This window comes from Balaenoptera borealis (genome assembly GCF_965194805.1).
Source record: "Balaenoptera borealis genome assembly, chromosome: 4".
Taxonomy (NCBI): Eukaryota; Metazoa; Chordata; class Mammalia; order Artiodactyla; family Balaenopteridae; genus Balaenoptera; species Balaenoptera borealis.
The window spans coordinates 34,205,125-34,220,954 of record NC_138861.1 but is presented as its reverse complement, the minus strand read 5'-3'; the positions used below and the strand labels follow the sequence as shown (position 1 = coordinate 34,220,954).

The 15,830-nt window shown below is 37.1% G+C and overlaps 1 protein-coding gene across 1 annotated transcript in view; it reads left to right on the top strand.

The window, feature by feature from the left end:
* LOC309628519 (uncharacterized protein) overlaps positions 1-15,830 on the top strand; it is a gene marked incomplete at its 5' end in the record, with an annotated part of 305,036 nt that overhangs the window by 131,404 nt on the left and 157,802 nt on the right. The window contains one exon of the mRNA XM_082391609.1: positions 9,828-9,890. Within this exon, the coding sequence (XP_082247735.1) occupies positions 9,828-9,890 (63 nt within the window). The remainder of the gene's footprint in view (positions 1-9,827; positions 9,891-15,830) is intronic.

Sequence of the window (15,830 nt, the reverse complement as noted above, 5' to 3'; positions counted from 1 at the left end):
TCCATTGTTATTTTTATTTAAAAATATTATTGGAATTTTTGTTTTAAAATATTAACTGAGTGGTAGCATTAATTGATATTCATAATAAAAAGAAAAGCTGGACTCTAGGTGAGAGAGTAGGAAGGCGTGTTAGCATTTCAGTAGGTGCTAGTAAAATTGGAATTATTGCCTCTGCTCTGTCCTCATTTGCATCACACTCTTGAGTAAATGAGTCTGGCCTTTAGTTTTCTCATCTGAAAAATGATGACACTGGACTAGATACCTTTTAGTTCCTTTTTACCTTTTTATTTCCTTTTTGGGGTGGATGACTCAGACAACTTTTGGGTGAATGGTTGTGCTTTCAGATTTTTTTTCCTTTCTTCTACTCTTCCCCTATGGCATTGTGACTTGGAGTGGGGGGCAGTGGGCCTCTTATGATCTCATTTTGGGGGAGGGGAGTAGGGGGGCCATGCCCACCCAGGACTCTTGTGTCCCCTACTCAGGGCCCTTGGGCACTTATGTCTCCTTGAGATGCCACATGTTGGCTATAGGATAATGGGATTCTGTCTCAGGTTCATGTCTGTAGAAGCTTCCCTCCCTCCTCTAATGCCCCCTGATTGCTTCTATGTCATGTTAAATGCTGAATGCTGGTTTTCTCAGAGTTCTCTCCAGTCTGTGCCCTGGAAGGTAGTCTGTTAGTCATAATGCTCCTATTACCATGTTCATGTGGGGTTTAAACTTAGAGAAGGAAAATAATGACTCGATGTTTGACCCTTTTCTCTTCTATCTTCTCCATACAACTCTTGAACCCAGGGTAGTTTTCCATATCCTTTACATCATACCTTATATTTTCTGTGCTCTTGACATTGCAGAACTCTGTGATCTGGTTCTCTAGGTCCGACTTCCAATATGTTAATGACAGCAAAGATTGTGTTCTTTAAAATCCTGTTTTCTCTAAGGAAAGCTTGATCTACAAGACTATAGTCTTGCTCTGGACCAAGAATTCTTGCTAGATGTCAAACTCTAAACACCTTTCTTATTTTATTTATCTTGTAACAATCCTAATCCTTCTTGAGGCAAGTGCTACCCCTGGCAGACAGGTGAGGTCAGACATAGAAAAATGCAAAAGTATTAAATGTAGATATATTTCCAAATAATAGCACCCTTGTTATATGATGACCTATCTTCTCTCTCATTTATCATTTCCCTATGCCTCCTTCCTATCTGACATATTTGTTCAAACGTTCTTTAAATTTTTCACAACAATAGGGATTTGTTATGCAATTTCTATCACAGAACATGGTGAGATATTTATGCTGCATGTCAGCTCTGTCTTATATTGGTTAATAGATATTTAATACATAGCAAATGGCTATGTTCTTATTAGGACTTTCCTTCCCATGTGCTGAGTATTGAATTAAGCACTGACGGGGATAGGTGAGAAGCACAAGATACAATAACGGTCTTTTAGGAACTTAAAATATAGTTGGGAAGACATGACAGCACAAGACAACCCAAAAAGGCAACATAAATTATAGGCATTGATTATAATTGGTGTACAAGGTCAGAGAATGATAAAATCAACAGAGTCCAAAGTACCCCAGGAATCACCTGGGGAGAAGTTGGCATTAAAGCTTTGATAAGGCAGTAAATTTGAAGGTGCTGAAAAGTAAGAATTGAACCACAAGCAGAAGGAATAGACATGGAGAAAAGGAACTGGGAGAGAAGAACATGGGAGCCATTGAGCACCTTCCTGACTGAAAACAAGTTATATTGAAGAACAATGTAAAATTCATGGAATGTTCAGGAAACTTAAAAAAAATCCAGTAGACATACTTTACAATTTGTAGCTGCTTCCCCCATGGGTCTTTTAAAGCTCAAATTATGAAAACTAATATCACAGGCTGTAAAATTGGAAAATTTTCACCTCTTAAGGCAATAGCTATCAGACACCAAAGTGATATATGAGATACATTACCTTGTAGAAATTCCCTAGTAGGAGCATGAGAGCTAGTTGGATGACCCCTACATTCCCAATACAAAAGGGGTGGGGGGGACTTCCCTGGCGGTCCAGTGGTTAAGTCTCCGCGCTCCCAATGCAGGGGACCCGGGTTCGATCCTGGTCAAGGAACTAGATCCCACATGCTGCAACTGAAGATCCCGTGTGCCGCAACTGAGACCCGACGCAGCCAAATAAATAAATATTAAAAAAAAAAAAAAAAGGGGTGGGGGATCTGGAAATTAAAGGCAGATTTCTTTTTAGTGAACTGAGGCTTCACTAGCCATGTCCACAAGGAGGTAGGTTGTGTAGCACTTCCACTTTTCCCCTCTAAGTGCTAGAAAGAGGTGCATCAAGGAGACTCAGTGAGAGTTTAATATGTATTCCTTGAAGTCTTGGAGGTGGCAGTAGAAACAGTGTTGGTTTCTAATGAATGTAAAGGCCAGGAGATGAGCTAGTGAGCAGCTCATGGTAGAACAAAGGAAAGAGGCTGAATTAGGATTAGCCCATTTTCCCAGGGTTTGCTGGAGAGTTCCCTGTGGAGCAGATGTGTGCAGTGAACGTGGACGTCATCATGAGGCTGTCTAGGTCCTGTCCCCAAAGGCTGCCCTGAGGCTGAGCTGGTCTCAGCAGAGAGAAGCTGAAGGTGTCACTAGGAGCTGAGGATGTAGTAAGTGATAAAGTGAGATGTATGACTCCCATCAAGGGTTGTACAGATGAAAGGTCCCCAGTGATTGGAGAAGAGGGAGCAATCACTGAAGAACGTGGAAAAGCATTCATTGGTTAAGAATCAGCGTTAAATATATAGCAGCCCACTTAGATCAGTGACCAGAAAGTCACCTTTCCTTCTCCATTGACCACTTCTGTCCCCACCTCCCCTCTTTCACTCCACTCCCATATTCCAGAGGCATTGGAACCAAGGTTAACTGGCTGAGGAGGAAGGACCTGGAGAAACAAAAGGGGACCTTCTTCACTGGCTGCTGGTTTCCACTGCAGCAGATCCTAGCTATGGAGGGTAGACAATTTGAAGTTCAAGTCAGCTTTTTATATGTAGCTGGGTATTCTAATTTCTAAATTGAGGCTATGGTGAATCAATGTAACTATAAGTTTTTTAAGCCTCAGGTGTTCAGGGTATGGGTAAAGGCCTAATGCTTATTGGCTCAAAAGATGTTGCATTAGTTTCCTCGGGCTGCTGTAACAAACTACCACAACCTGGGTAGCTTAGAACAGGAGATATTTATTCTCTCACAGTTCTGGAGGCTAGAAGTCCAAAGTCAAGATGTCAACAGGGCCATGTTCTCTCTGAAAGCGCTAGGGGATCATGACTTTCTCACCTTCTGGTGTTGCCGGCAATCCTTGCATTCCTTGGCTTGTAAGCACATCTCTGCCTCCCTAGTTACATGGACATCTCCCTCTGTGTCTCTTTCTTCACGTGGTATTCTCCTGTCTGTGTGTATGTTTGTATTTGTGTCTCATCTTATGAGGACACCAGTCATACTAGATTAAGGGTCTACCCTTCCTCCATGTAACGTCATCTTAACTTCCATCCCTACTTACCTGCCTGACAGACTTAGTCTTTCCAAGTCCTTCCCTCCTGTGAAATTTTCTTAGACCAAACAGGACTGATGGTCAGTGAGTGTACATCAGTTCAGTTATTCTGATTGAATTTTTTTTAAAGATTATTTATTTATTATTATTTTTAAAAATAATTTTATTTTATATTGGAGCATAATTGATTTACAATGTTGTGTTAATTTCAGGTGTACAGCACCAAAGTGATTCAGTTATGCATATACATATGTCTATTCTTTTTCAGATTCTTTTCCCATATAGCTTATTACAGAGCAGTGAGTAGAGTTCCCTGTGCTATACAGTAGGTCCTTGTTGGTTATGTATTTTATATACAGTAGTGTGTGTATGTTAATCCCAAACTCCTAATTTACCCCTCCCCCCCACCCCCCTTTCCCTTTGGTAACCTAAGTTTGTTTTCTATGTCTGTGAGTCCATTTATGTTTTGTAAATAGGTTCATTTGTATCATTTTTTAGATTCCACATATAAGTGATGTCATATGATTATTTTTTAAATGACCCTTTCCTAACTGCAGAATATTCTTTCAATTTGTTCTGTTGCTTCAACACATTGTATGTTGTTGTTGTTTTTTTTTTAACATCTTTATTGGAGTATAATTGCTTTACAATGGTGTATTAGTTTCTGCTTTATAACAAAGTGAATCAGTTATACATATACATATATCCCCATATCTCTTCGCTTTTGCATCTCCCTCCCTCCCACCCTCCCTATCCCATCCTTCTAGCTGGTCACAAAGCACCGAGCTGATCTCCCTGTGCTATGCGACTACTTCCCACTAGCTATCTATTTTACATTTGGTAGTGTATATATGTCCATGCCACTCTCTCACTTTGTCCCAGCTTACCCTTCCACCTCCCCGTATCCTCAAGTCCATTCTCTAGTAGGTCTGTGTCTTTATTCCCATCTTGCCCCTAGGTTCTTCATGACCATTTTGTTTGTTTGTTTTTTAGATTCCATATATATGTGTTAACATACGGTATTTGTTTTTCTCTTTCTGACTTACTTCACTCTGTATGACAGACTCTAGGTCCATCCACCTCACTACAAATAACTCAGTTTCATTCCTTTTTATGGCTGAGTAATATTCCATTGTATATATGTGCCACATCTTCTTTATCCATTCATCTGTTGATGGATGCTTAGGTTGTTTCCATGTCATGACTATTGTAAATAGAGCTGCAATGAACATTTGAGTACATGACTCTTTTTGAATTATGGTTTTCTCAGGGTATATGCCCAGTAGTGGGATTGCTAGGTCGTATGGTACTTCTATTTTTAGATTTTTAAGGAACCTCCATACTGTTCTCCATAGTGGCTGTATCAATTTACATTCCCACCAAGAGTGCAAGAGGGTTCCCTTTTCTCCACACCCTCTCCAGCATTTATTGTTTGTACATATTTTGATGACAGCCATTCTGACCGGTGTGAGATGATATCTCATTGTAGTTTTGATTTGCATTTCTCTAATGATTAATGATGTTGAGCATTCTTTCATGTGTTTGTTGGCAATCTATATATCTTCTTTGGAGAAATGTCTATTCAGGTTTTCTGCCCATTTTTGGATTGGGTTGTTTGCTTTTTTGGTATTGAGCTGCATGAGTTGCTTGTACGTTTTGGAGATTAATCCTTTGTCAGTTACTTCATTTGCAAATATTTTCTCGCATTCTGAGGGTTGTCTTTTCGTCTTGTTTATGGTTTCCTTTGCTGTGCAAAAGCTTTTAAGTTTCATTAGGTCCCATTTGTTTATTTTTGTTTTTATTTCCATTTCTCTAGGAGGTGGGTCAAAAAGGATCTTGCTGTGATTTATGTCATAGAGTGTTCTGCCTATGTTTTCCTCTGAGAGTTTGATGGTGTCTGGCCTTACATTTAGGTCTTTAATCCATTTTGAGTTCATTTTTGTGTATGGTGTTAGGGAGTGTTCTAATTTCATTCTTTTACATGTAGCTGTCCAGTTTTCCCAGCACCACTTTATTGAAGAGGCTGTCTTTTCTCCATTGTATATTCTTGCCTCCTTTATCAAAGATAAGGTGACCATATGTGCATGGGTTTATCTCTGGGCTTTCTATCCTGTTCCATTGATCTATATTTCTGTTTTTGTGCCAGTACCATATTGTCTTGATTACTGTAGCTTTGTAGTATAGACTGAAGTCAGGGAGCCTGATTCCTCCAGCTCCGTTTTTCTTTCTGAAGATTGCTTTGGTTATTCGGGGTCTTTTGTGTTTGCATACAAATTGTGAAATTTTTGTTCTAGTTCTGTGAAAAATGCCTGTGGTAGTTTGATAGGGATTGCATTGAATCTGTAGATTGCTTTGGGTAGTAGAGTCATTTTCACAGTGTTGATTCTTCCAATCCAAGAACATGGTATCTCTCTCCATCTGTTGATATCATCTTTAATTTCTTTCATCAGTGTCTTATAATTTTCTGCGTACAGGTCTTTTGTCTCCTTAGGTAGGTTTATTCCTAGCTATTTTATTCTTTTTGTTGCAATGATAAATGGGAGTGTTTTCTTAATTTCACTTTCAGATTTTTCATCATTAGTCTATAGGAATGCAAGACATTTCTGGGTATTAATTTTGTATCCTGCTACTTTACCAAATTCATTGATTAGCTCTAGGAGTTTTCTGGTAGCATCTTTAGGATTCTCTATGTATAGTATCATGTCATCTGCAAACAGTGACAGCTTTAATTCTTCTCTTCCGATTTGGATTCCTTTTATTTCTTTTTCTTCTCTGATTGCTGTGGCTAAAACTTCCAAAACTATGATGAATAATAGTGGTGAGAGTGGGCAACCTTGTCTTGTTCCTGATCTTAGTGGAAATGGTTTCAGTTTTTCACCATTGAGGACGATGTTGGCTGTGGGTTTGTCATATATGGCCTTTATTATGTTGAGGAAAGTTCCCTCTATGCCTACTTTCTGGAGGGTTTTAATCATAAATGGGTGTTGAATTTTGTTGAAAGCTTTCTCTGCATCTATTGAGATGATCATATGGTTTTTCTCCTTCAATTTGTTAATATGGTGTATCACGTTGATTGATTTGTGTATATTGAAGAATCCTTGCATTCCTGGGATAAACCCCACCTGATCATAGTGTATGATCCTTTTAATTTGCTGTTGGATTCTGTTTGCTAGTAGTTTGTTGAGGATCTTTGCATCTATGTTCATCAGTGATATTGGCCTTTAATTTTCTTTGTGACATCTTTGTCTGGTTTGGGTATTAGAGTGATGGTGGCCTTGTAGAATGAGTTTGGGGGTGTTCCTCCCTCTGCTATATTTTGGAAGAGTTTGAGAAGGATAGGTGTTAGCTCTTCTCTAAATGTTTGATAGAATTCGCCTGTTAAGCCATCTGGTCCTGGGCTTTTGTTTGTTGGAAGATTTTTAATCACAGTTTCAATTTCAGTGCTTCTGATTGGTCTGATTATATTTTCTATTTCTTCCTGGTTCAGTCTTGGAAGGTTGTGCATTTCTAAGAATTTGTCCATTTCTTCCAGGTTGTCCATTTTATTGGCATCTAGTTGCTGTAGTAATCTCATGATCCTTTTTATTTCTGCAGTGTCAGTTGTTACTTCTCCTTTTTCATTTCAAATTCTGTTGATTTGAGTCTTCTCCCTTTTTTCTTGATAAGTCTGGCTAATGGTTTATCAATTTTGTTTATCTTCTCAAAGGAACAGCTTTTAGTTTTATTGATCTTTACTATCGTTTCCTTCATTTCTTTTTTATTTATTTGTGATCTGATCTTTATGATTTCTTTCCTTCTGCTAACTTTGGGGTTTTTTTGTTCTTTTTTCTCTAATTGCTTTAGGTATAAGGTTAGGTTGTTTATTTGAGATGTTTCTTGTTTCTTAAGGTAGGATTGTATTGCTATAAGCTTCCCTCTTAGAACTGCTTTTGCTGCATCCCATAGGTTTTGGGCCATTGTGTTTTCATTGTCATTTGTTTCTAGGTATTTTTTGATTTCCTCTTTGATTTCTTCAGTGATCTCTTGGTTATTAAGTAGTGTGTTGTTTAGCCTCCATGTGTTTGTATTTCTTACCAAGTTTTTCCTGTAATTGATATCTAGTCTCATAGCGTTGTGGTCAGAAAAGATACTTGATACGTTTTCAATTTTCTTAAATTTACCAAGGCTTGATTTGTGACCCAAGATATGATCTATTCTAGAGATGTTCCATGAGCGCTTGAGAAGAAAGTGTAATCTGTTGTTTTTGGATGGAATGTCCTATAAATATCAATTAAGTCCATCTTGCTTAATATGTCATTTAAAGCTTGTGTTTCCTTATTTATTTTCATTTTGGATGATCTGTCCATTGGTGAAAGTGGGGTGTTAAAGTCCCCTACTATAATTGTGTTACTGTCGATTTCCCCTTTTATGGCTGTTAGTATTTGCCTTATGTATTAAAGTGCTCCTATGTTGGGTGCATAAATATTTACAATTGTTATATCTTCTTGGATTGATCCCTTGATCATTATGTAGTGTCCTTCTTTATCTCTTGTAATAGTCTTTGTTTTAAAGTCTATTTTGTCTGATATGAGAATTGCTACTCCAGCTTTCTTTTGATTTCCATTTGCATGGAATATCTTTTTCCATCCCTTCACTTTCAGTCTGTATGTGTCCTTAGGTCTGAAGTGGGTCTCTTGTAGACAGCATATATATGGGTCTTGTTGTATGTTGTTTAATGATGGTTTTTTCATGAATTACTTACAAACCTTTCTTCCACTAAACTGTTTTTCTTGAGTCCTTTCTATTTATAATGGTTTCTCTAAAGTCTGTGGTATACCCTTCCTTGCAATCGGAGCTCAGTAGATGTTTTCTGAATTGGATTGAGTATTTACAAGAGCAGACATTGGTCATTTGCTTTAAGTGAATCTTGAAGTATCCCAATTTCTTGGAGGACATCTTTAAATTAAAATCCCCAGCAAAGTCAAAGGAAGCTACTGCAGTGGAGTGACAGGTTACTTATTCTCCTGAAATGCTGTTTAATCTTTTTCCCTTACCTGCCCAAAGACCTAAAAGAACTCTTTATTTCCTTTGCCATCACAGAGTGTGACTAATAAATCAGCAAATTAAATACCATCCAGTATGGTAGGATTTTAATCATTCCACCATGTGGCTCACCAGGGCAGTGATTTTCAAAGGGGTTGCAAGATTTTTTTTTTTTAAAGGAGAACAATGATAATAATAGTAATAGTGATGTTCATAATTATATTGGCTAACATTCATTAATTCTGTGTCCTTTCTGTGTATTTATCTCACCTATTTATCCTATCAGTTCTATGAAGTAGAAAGAATTAGCATTTCGATATTACAGGTGAGAAAGGAAGGTTTACAGAGTTTAATTTCCTTGCCTACGTTCACACAGCTAGTAAGATGTTTTGGTGATTGCAGTTATATGACTGTTCTTATAATGACTGTTACAGTCAAGTAATCAATGTTGCTTTTAACTGTTAACATTTCTTCAGTCAAATAACTTTCTTAAGGGGTGAATTTAAAATTCTTACCTATCTATGTGATAGTCCTTCCTGGAGAGCTATGGCTTAGACTTGAATTTCTTATCCTGCAATCTGAACATTCAGATAATGATGCAATAAAATCCTTCCTGGGACACTCCTCAAGATGGTTATATGCTAAGGGAAGGAATAAGATATATTTTCATAACTTTTGTCTCCTATAAAGTACTTTTGTCCTCACTGCAGCTTAGAAAAGCTCTAAAATTGCAGCTCCTAAGGAGGGTAATCTGCAATTATTTACCATGTCAATTCACAGTATCTCATTTTATCAATTTTGTGGAAAGACAGAATAGAAAAACACCCAAACTTGCACAAATATTTTAAAAGCCATACTCACTGGGGGAGGGAGGAATCTAAGTTAGATAATTGCAAATTCCATTTCAGTCTGTTGCATTCCAAGTAAATGTTCTGTCCCAACATGGATTACATCTTATCTTTTGAAATGATTGAAGCTAATTCTTTTCCTTGCTTGAGTGCTAGTCTTGTTCCCATGTGAGAAAAGAGAGAGAAGCAAAGAAAACAGGGCTGAGGATCTGTGGCAGTCACCCTTGTTTTCAGCTGCAGGGGAGAGGGGAGCTTTTGGGAAGTTATTTGTCATTTAAAGCAAGTGGTTCCCAAGGCAGCTGCTGAATGGAGCTGAATATTTTGTTAAATGATTTTCTTCTCTGACCTTTATTACTAATAAATATTTTTAAAGAAGCATTTAAAGGGTGAAAAGAAAGGTTTTTATTAGTCTCTTTTCTTTTTACCCACAGAACCCAAAGAAATGGTGTCACCTGGCAAGAGATCTGCTATCCTTTATGAAAAATCAGACCAAGGTAATGCTTATTTTAATATATATATTAGTCTGTTTAACTCTGATACATTCAACTGGTTGGTTTTTCTTGATTACTGGTTTTAACTATTGAATAATCCATCAAAAAAGTAAATCATTATCTGAAAAGTAAAAGGAATGATTTTTGATGACCATCATATTTAGGAAGTGACCAGTAAATTTTAAAATATATATTAGCTTGAAGCACTGTGGTTAATGATTAATTTTCCGACACTACTCTTGCATTTATGTTAATGTGTGGATAGGATCTTGACTAGAAGATTGTACTCTCTTTGTTTGGAAATAGGTCCAATTAGTGTATTACATTTACAAATGGTAGACAATAAGAGAATCAGATTCTTTTAATTAAAATTTTCCTCTTATTTAAGCATCAGTCAGATGGCTTTACATATTATTTTTTTAATAGACAAAAAAGTTCAGTACAAATTCCTAGAAAAACTTCATCGAGTTTGACGAAGACACTCTTACACAAAACATATATTTTCTTTGGAAAGATTGAATTATATCATACAGTTGTTGAATAGCATGCCTGATTATACTCAATGATTGCATATTTAGTTGCTAAATTTTCCAATTGCTATGTGTTTTGTTTATATATGTTAGCCTAAGAATATGAACAATCATGCAAATATTCTAATGACATATACATGTAAGCAAAGTGGAGCCTAGATGCAGATATAAAATGTGTGTATGATTTATGAATAAAGGTGATGTCTCAAAAGAGTTTTTAATAGAAAAGTTTCTGAAAAGTTAGAATTGTGGTGGGAACTAAACCCATCTATCAATACTATCTGCTTATATAGCTATGAAGATATGATGTTGCTTTGTATATATCAACACACATACTGGATTTGTTGAAATGTGTACTAGGTCACATACTAATTGGAACTAACTGGGCTCTATTTTTGACAAATTGTCGAATTCCTATAAAACAAATGAGTGCTGAAACAAAGGAAGCATTTGAATTTAATGGACATCAGCAGAAAACTGGTTTATGAACTTTAATTTGCAGTGGAGCAAAAATAAATTGTTAGGTTGAATTACAAACTGGGGTGTTTCTACTTATTTTTGGCTTTTAGTTAATGCTTCAAGGGAGGAGTAAACCCCTTAAAGAAGTAGCTTCTCTCCTGTAATGGTGATTTTCAATTGTAGGCACACTATACTAAAATGTTAAGTCAAACTGTAAGGTATTTTTAAAATGGTTAATGAAATCAATGGAGGGTTTCCTTTAGCTTAGAACTATTAACTGTGACTCCCTAAAGAGAGGCATTATAATGAGAACTAATACCTAGACAGTATGTGGAAGGGGTTGAAGCTGAGTGCTGTGATACAAGCATAGGGAGATGTATGGTAGAAAAATGCTGGCTGAGGCGGAATCAGCAGAAGATGACACAGTAAAGACAGAGAAGGAAACACACTGAGTGAGATGGAGCTAATGAAGAGGGTCAAGGATCCATGCCCTTTAGAATGAAAATAAGGATGAAGAGAGGAAGCACAAACTACCCAGGATGCATTCATGTGAAATTTTTCTTTTTTCGGAGGTATGTATATACTAATACATTCAATTTTATTAGGCTTTGATTTCATTTATTTAAGATAGGGATAAACTTACTTCGAACTGAATGTAGTAAAGAAAGGGTTGAGGTGTAGGAGGGAAAGTCCCATTAATGTGGCAGAACGTCCAGCATCATGTACCCGGAGTAACAAAGTTTGCTTCTCCCCGATGTGCCAATAAAGAACCAGTTCTGTATATTGGCAGTCCAAGCACTTTGGTCTGATAACACTCCCAAAGAGATTATACTCTAGGATGCTGGTTTTTGTGTGGAGGTTGGGAGTGGGGTGTGAAGGAGTAACTGGGGTGTGAGAAATGGTGTTCATGTCATCACCTCTTTAGGTTGGTCCTTTGGACTCATTGAAATAGGGGTGTTTGCAACTTTATAAAATATTCCTGTTAATAAGACAAAGAGTGCTAATGTTCTGATGCTCTGTCTCTATTATCCTAAACGGGATATATGCATTTAAATTTCAGTGTTTAAATAGTAGAAGTTCAAGGCATATTAGTGAAGGTGCTATTTTTGGACAAATGGGACCATTCAGCCTTTCTCAGTTGCACGTGATGACTAACACACTCATTTTGTGTAGCATTAACTCTGGCAATGGGGCTCGGAGAGCAGTCTTTTGGGTTAACAGGTACTTTTGTGTGTGCAGATACCTGAAAGTTCTACATTTGATTTTTTCAAAAAGGGTCTAAAATAAGTTTTCATGTAGTGTTTCGTTATGTAAAGTTATTGATGTCTGTTGGTCACAATATTCTTAATTTTGTCACCCAAAAATAGAGGCAATTTTACCTAGTTGGGTTAAAATATCCTTCTCTGTACCTAGTAAGATTATGCATAAAAATAGAGACCATTATTCTGTTCTGTTTTTACACAGGTTTATATGTCCTGGAAATAAGTTGAATTTCAATTAAGAAAATTTCATGTTTGTAATTTATTTGTGTTATGTAGGAATATTAAGTATTATTCTCATATATATTTAACTTCTCTGTAGGAAAATGAAATGGGATATTAAGGGTTCAGCAGTTTTTTGATGTACTCTAAATACATTTTTGAGAACTGAAAATAAACTGTCATAAGGCTAGTTAGTATACAGTGTTCTTTTTGTTCTAGGGCACTAAGAAATAAGGTATAAATATATTGTTTAGAGGTTGGTTTCATTGTGGTTTATTATTATTGGTTGTAGAATATTTTGTAGATGTAGTACACATTGAAAATTTTTTTAAAGGGTAAAATTCTTCTGATATTTTAAGAGCTTATTACAAATTATATTATTTTTTATAAACTACTATAAAGTAACAATGGAAAGTAAAGCATCAGATTTTCAGGTTGATTAATAAGTTAATGACCATGAATTACAATGAGAGTTACAAATACCTCTACACATGTGATGAAAGGGGTGATGTAATTGTCAAGATGCTTGGACTAATTCACATAGGATAGACACAATGCTTTACAGAAATAGAGTTATAACATCAGGCATACATGCTCCCAAAGAGAATTTAAACTGAAAGTCAGAGAACAAATCATTGAACACTTTCATTGAGAAGTGATAAAAAGTAATTCTTAAAGAGGACTTTATATGAGGAAGAGTTATTATGATCATTTTTATGAATTTGCCTTTTTTGTTTTTTTATGATTTTCATCATTTGCCAGAGTTCTTGGTACTCTTTACTCTTCTGAGTATTAGATTCTGTGGGATACTCCATCTTTTTAAAACTTTAAAGAAAAATCCCAAGAATAGTCTTAATGGAATAGTCATATAGAAGCCATAGCATTGTCTAGAATTGTCTCCTGCTAATGTTCAAGTTCTTGCATCGACTCCCCACATCTGTTTCTTACTGTATTGGTTTCTCTCTTACTACACTGTATACCCTAAACATTCTTGTCTTTCCTTATGCTGATAACTCCACTCGGAATGCCCAGTCTTCTTTTTCCTTATTCCAAAGCCTACGTAACCTTAAAACTGTTCTTTAGGGGGCTTTCTGAGTTCCTCATCATGCTACAACTATTTCTCTTCCTTAACCCATATTTAGTCCGTAAAGTAACCTAGATACACTATCTGTCACACTGTCACTGATTTGCATATATTGCTCTGTAGTAGTTCTCTTGTGTGCGTGTGTTTAAATATGTATGTATATGTACATATAGAACTTTATTATGTGTAAAGATACACACACAGACATGGGACATTTTTTCCTTCAGTGTGACCATAAGGAAGATCCTTCTGTCATCTACTTTTACTCCCACTTGTGAGTGAAATAGACTTTGAATGAATGAGGTCCTTGCATCTCTAAGATTTCCACCGAAGGAATATTTAAAAGGCTAGAAGATTCCTTTGTACTATGAGAATTATAATTTAGCAAAGTTTTGTATTAATTAGGACTAACTTGAGAATCTTCTCTCCCTTTATCATATCTTTTCAATGTGAATAAAATCTAAATTCAAATATACTAATTTATAAGGCAAATAATTTTCAACTCTTGAGATACACTCCCGGACTTCTCTGGTGGCGCAGTGGTTGGGAGTCCGCCTGCCAATGCAGGGGACACGGTTCGATTCCTGGTCCGGGAGGATCCCACATGCCGCGTAGCGACTAAGCCCGTGCGCCACAACTACTGAGCCTGCGCTCTGGAGCCCGCGTGCCAAGACTGCTGAGGCCCGCGTGCCTGGAGCCTGTGCTCCATGGCCGGAGAAGCCACGGCAATGAGAAGCCCGCACATCGCATCGAAGAATAGCCCCCGCTCACCGCAACTAGAGAAAGCCCACACCCAGCAACGAAGACCCAATGCAGCCACACACACAAAAAAGTAATTAATTAAAAAAGAAAAAAGTACACTCCCTTCACCAAAGGGACATTGCCTAATTCGATCACCCATTGGCTTTGTACCACTCTGCACATGTGATGGGAGGAAAATCTAACCTGAGCTACTCCACAAAGACACTTTTGCCTAAAAGTAAAACACTACCCATTTCATATCTTACATTAGAATCAATAGGGGGAAAATGTTATATTGTAATTTGCCACCTCATTCATCAATTCAGTGTTTACCTGCTATACTCACAAGTGCTTTAGGGGGAATGGGGTATGGGTAGAACTTGAGTCTTTCTCTTGTTTTACACACACACATATGCACCCCTTATACACACATACATACAGACAGATAGAGGCTACAGAATAAATCTTTTTACTTGCTTGTAGAAGTTCTCTCTATGCTCCTTACCATTTTTCACATCAATATCAATTTCATCATTCATGTGGATGGTTGGAAACGTTAAAGCAGTCCCTGAGAGCTATTTTTAAGTTTTCAATAATTATTGAATCTCACGCATAGGGATTTCATGGCCATTTTGAATGTGCAGGTATGTTTGTGGACATGCAGTCTGAAATAACATATGCTCAGCTCTACAGTCAAATCTCTTTAGGCTGGCACCCTAAAAGTACCTAAATGCTAATAGGTGTGGAAACTGGGGATGGACTGTGGTTATTTGGGAAATTCAGATAAAATTAGGACTGTTAGGGTCGGGACAGGGCTTTTGGGAATTGGGGCTTCCAGGGAACTGGCAATTCCCAGTAAAAGACACAGGACTGTGAGGGTAAACGGTTCCTTTAAGGCTTTAGCAGATGTGTTGGTTTTCCTTTCTTCAGTTTTGCAGTAGTAGCCTTACTTTGGAAGGGGAAGCACGTCATTGGAGGCAGAGTGGTGTGAGCAGAGGCAAATAATTCGTAACATGGGCTGTCCACTAGACTTTGCAGGCGCATATGTATGCATATCTGTCCCTTTCTCTCTCTAGATTTATGTTTTTAATGCGTATAACGTTTAAAAAATTATGCCACTAGATGTCAGCAGCAGCCTCCTAGGGTTCCTGGGGCCTTAATTAGTAACAAAATTGATACTTCATTAGAACATCTTACCTGAGGATAGTAAGTACCTGTTTTGCAGGTTAAAAAAATATTTTTTGAGATATAAGGAGGAAGACTACAAGCATCATAAAATATTTAAATATTTTTTCAACTTGTTTTTGTTCACATGTGACAGGTTACTTTTACTCCCACTATTCTCTCTACCAATGAGATGACATGAAGAATATGTGTGAGGCTGAGGAATTGCTCAGAAATTGGACCTGCTGCCAAAGCTTGAAATTTCTGTGTTAATGCTTTATGATTCATTTATGCTGCGATGGCACGAATATTTGTGCTTTGGGCTTGTTTCATTCTGCTTCTGTAGAAGCAATTTTGGAGCTACAGCCTATCAGAAGATGGTGTGTTATTAATTTTTCAGCATCCACATCTGTGCACTGTCTCCTTAGTAATGTCTAAACTTTCTCGGATCTGTGCTATCTTGTCACAAGATACTCAGAACATT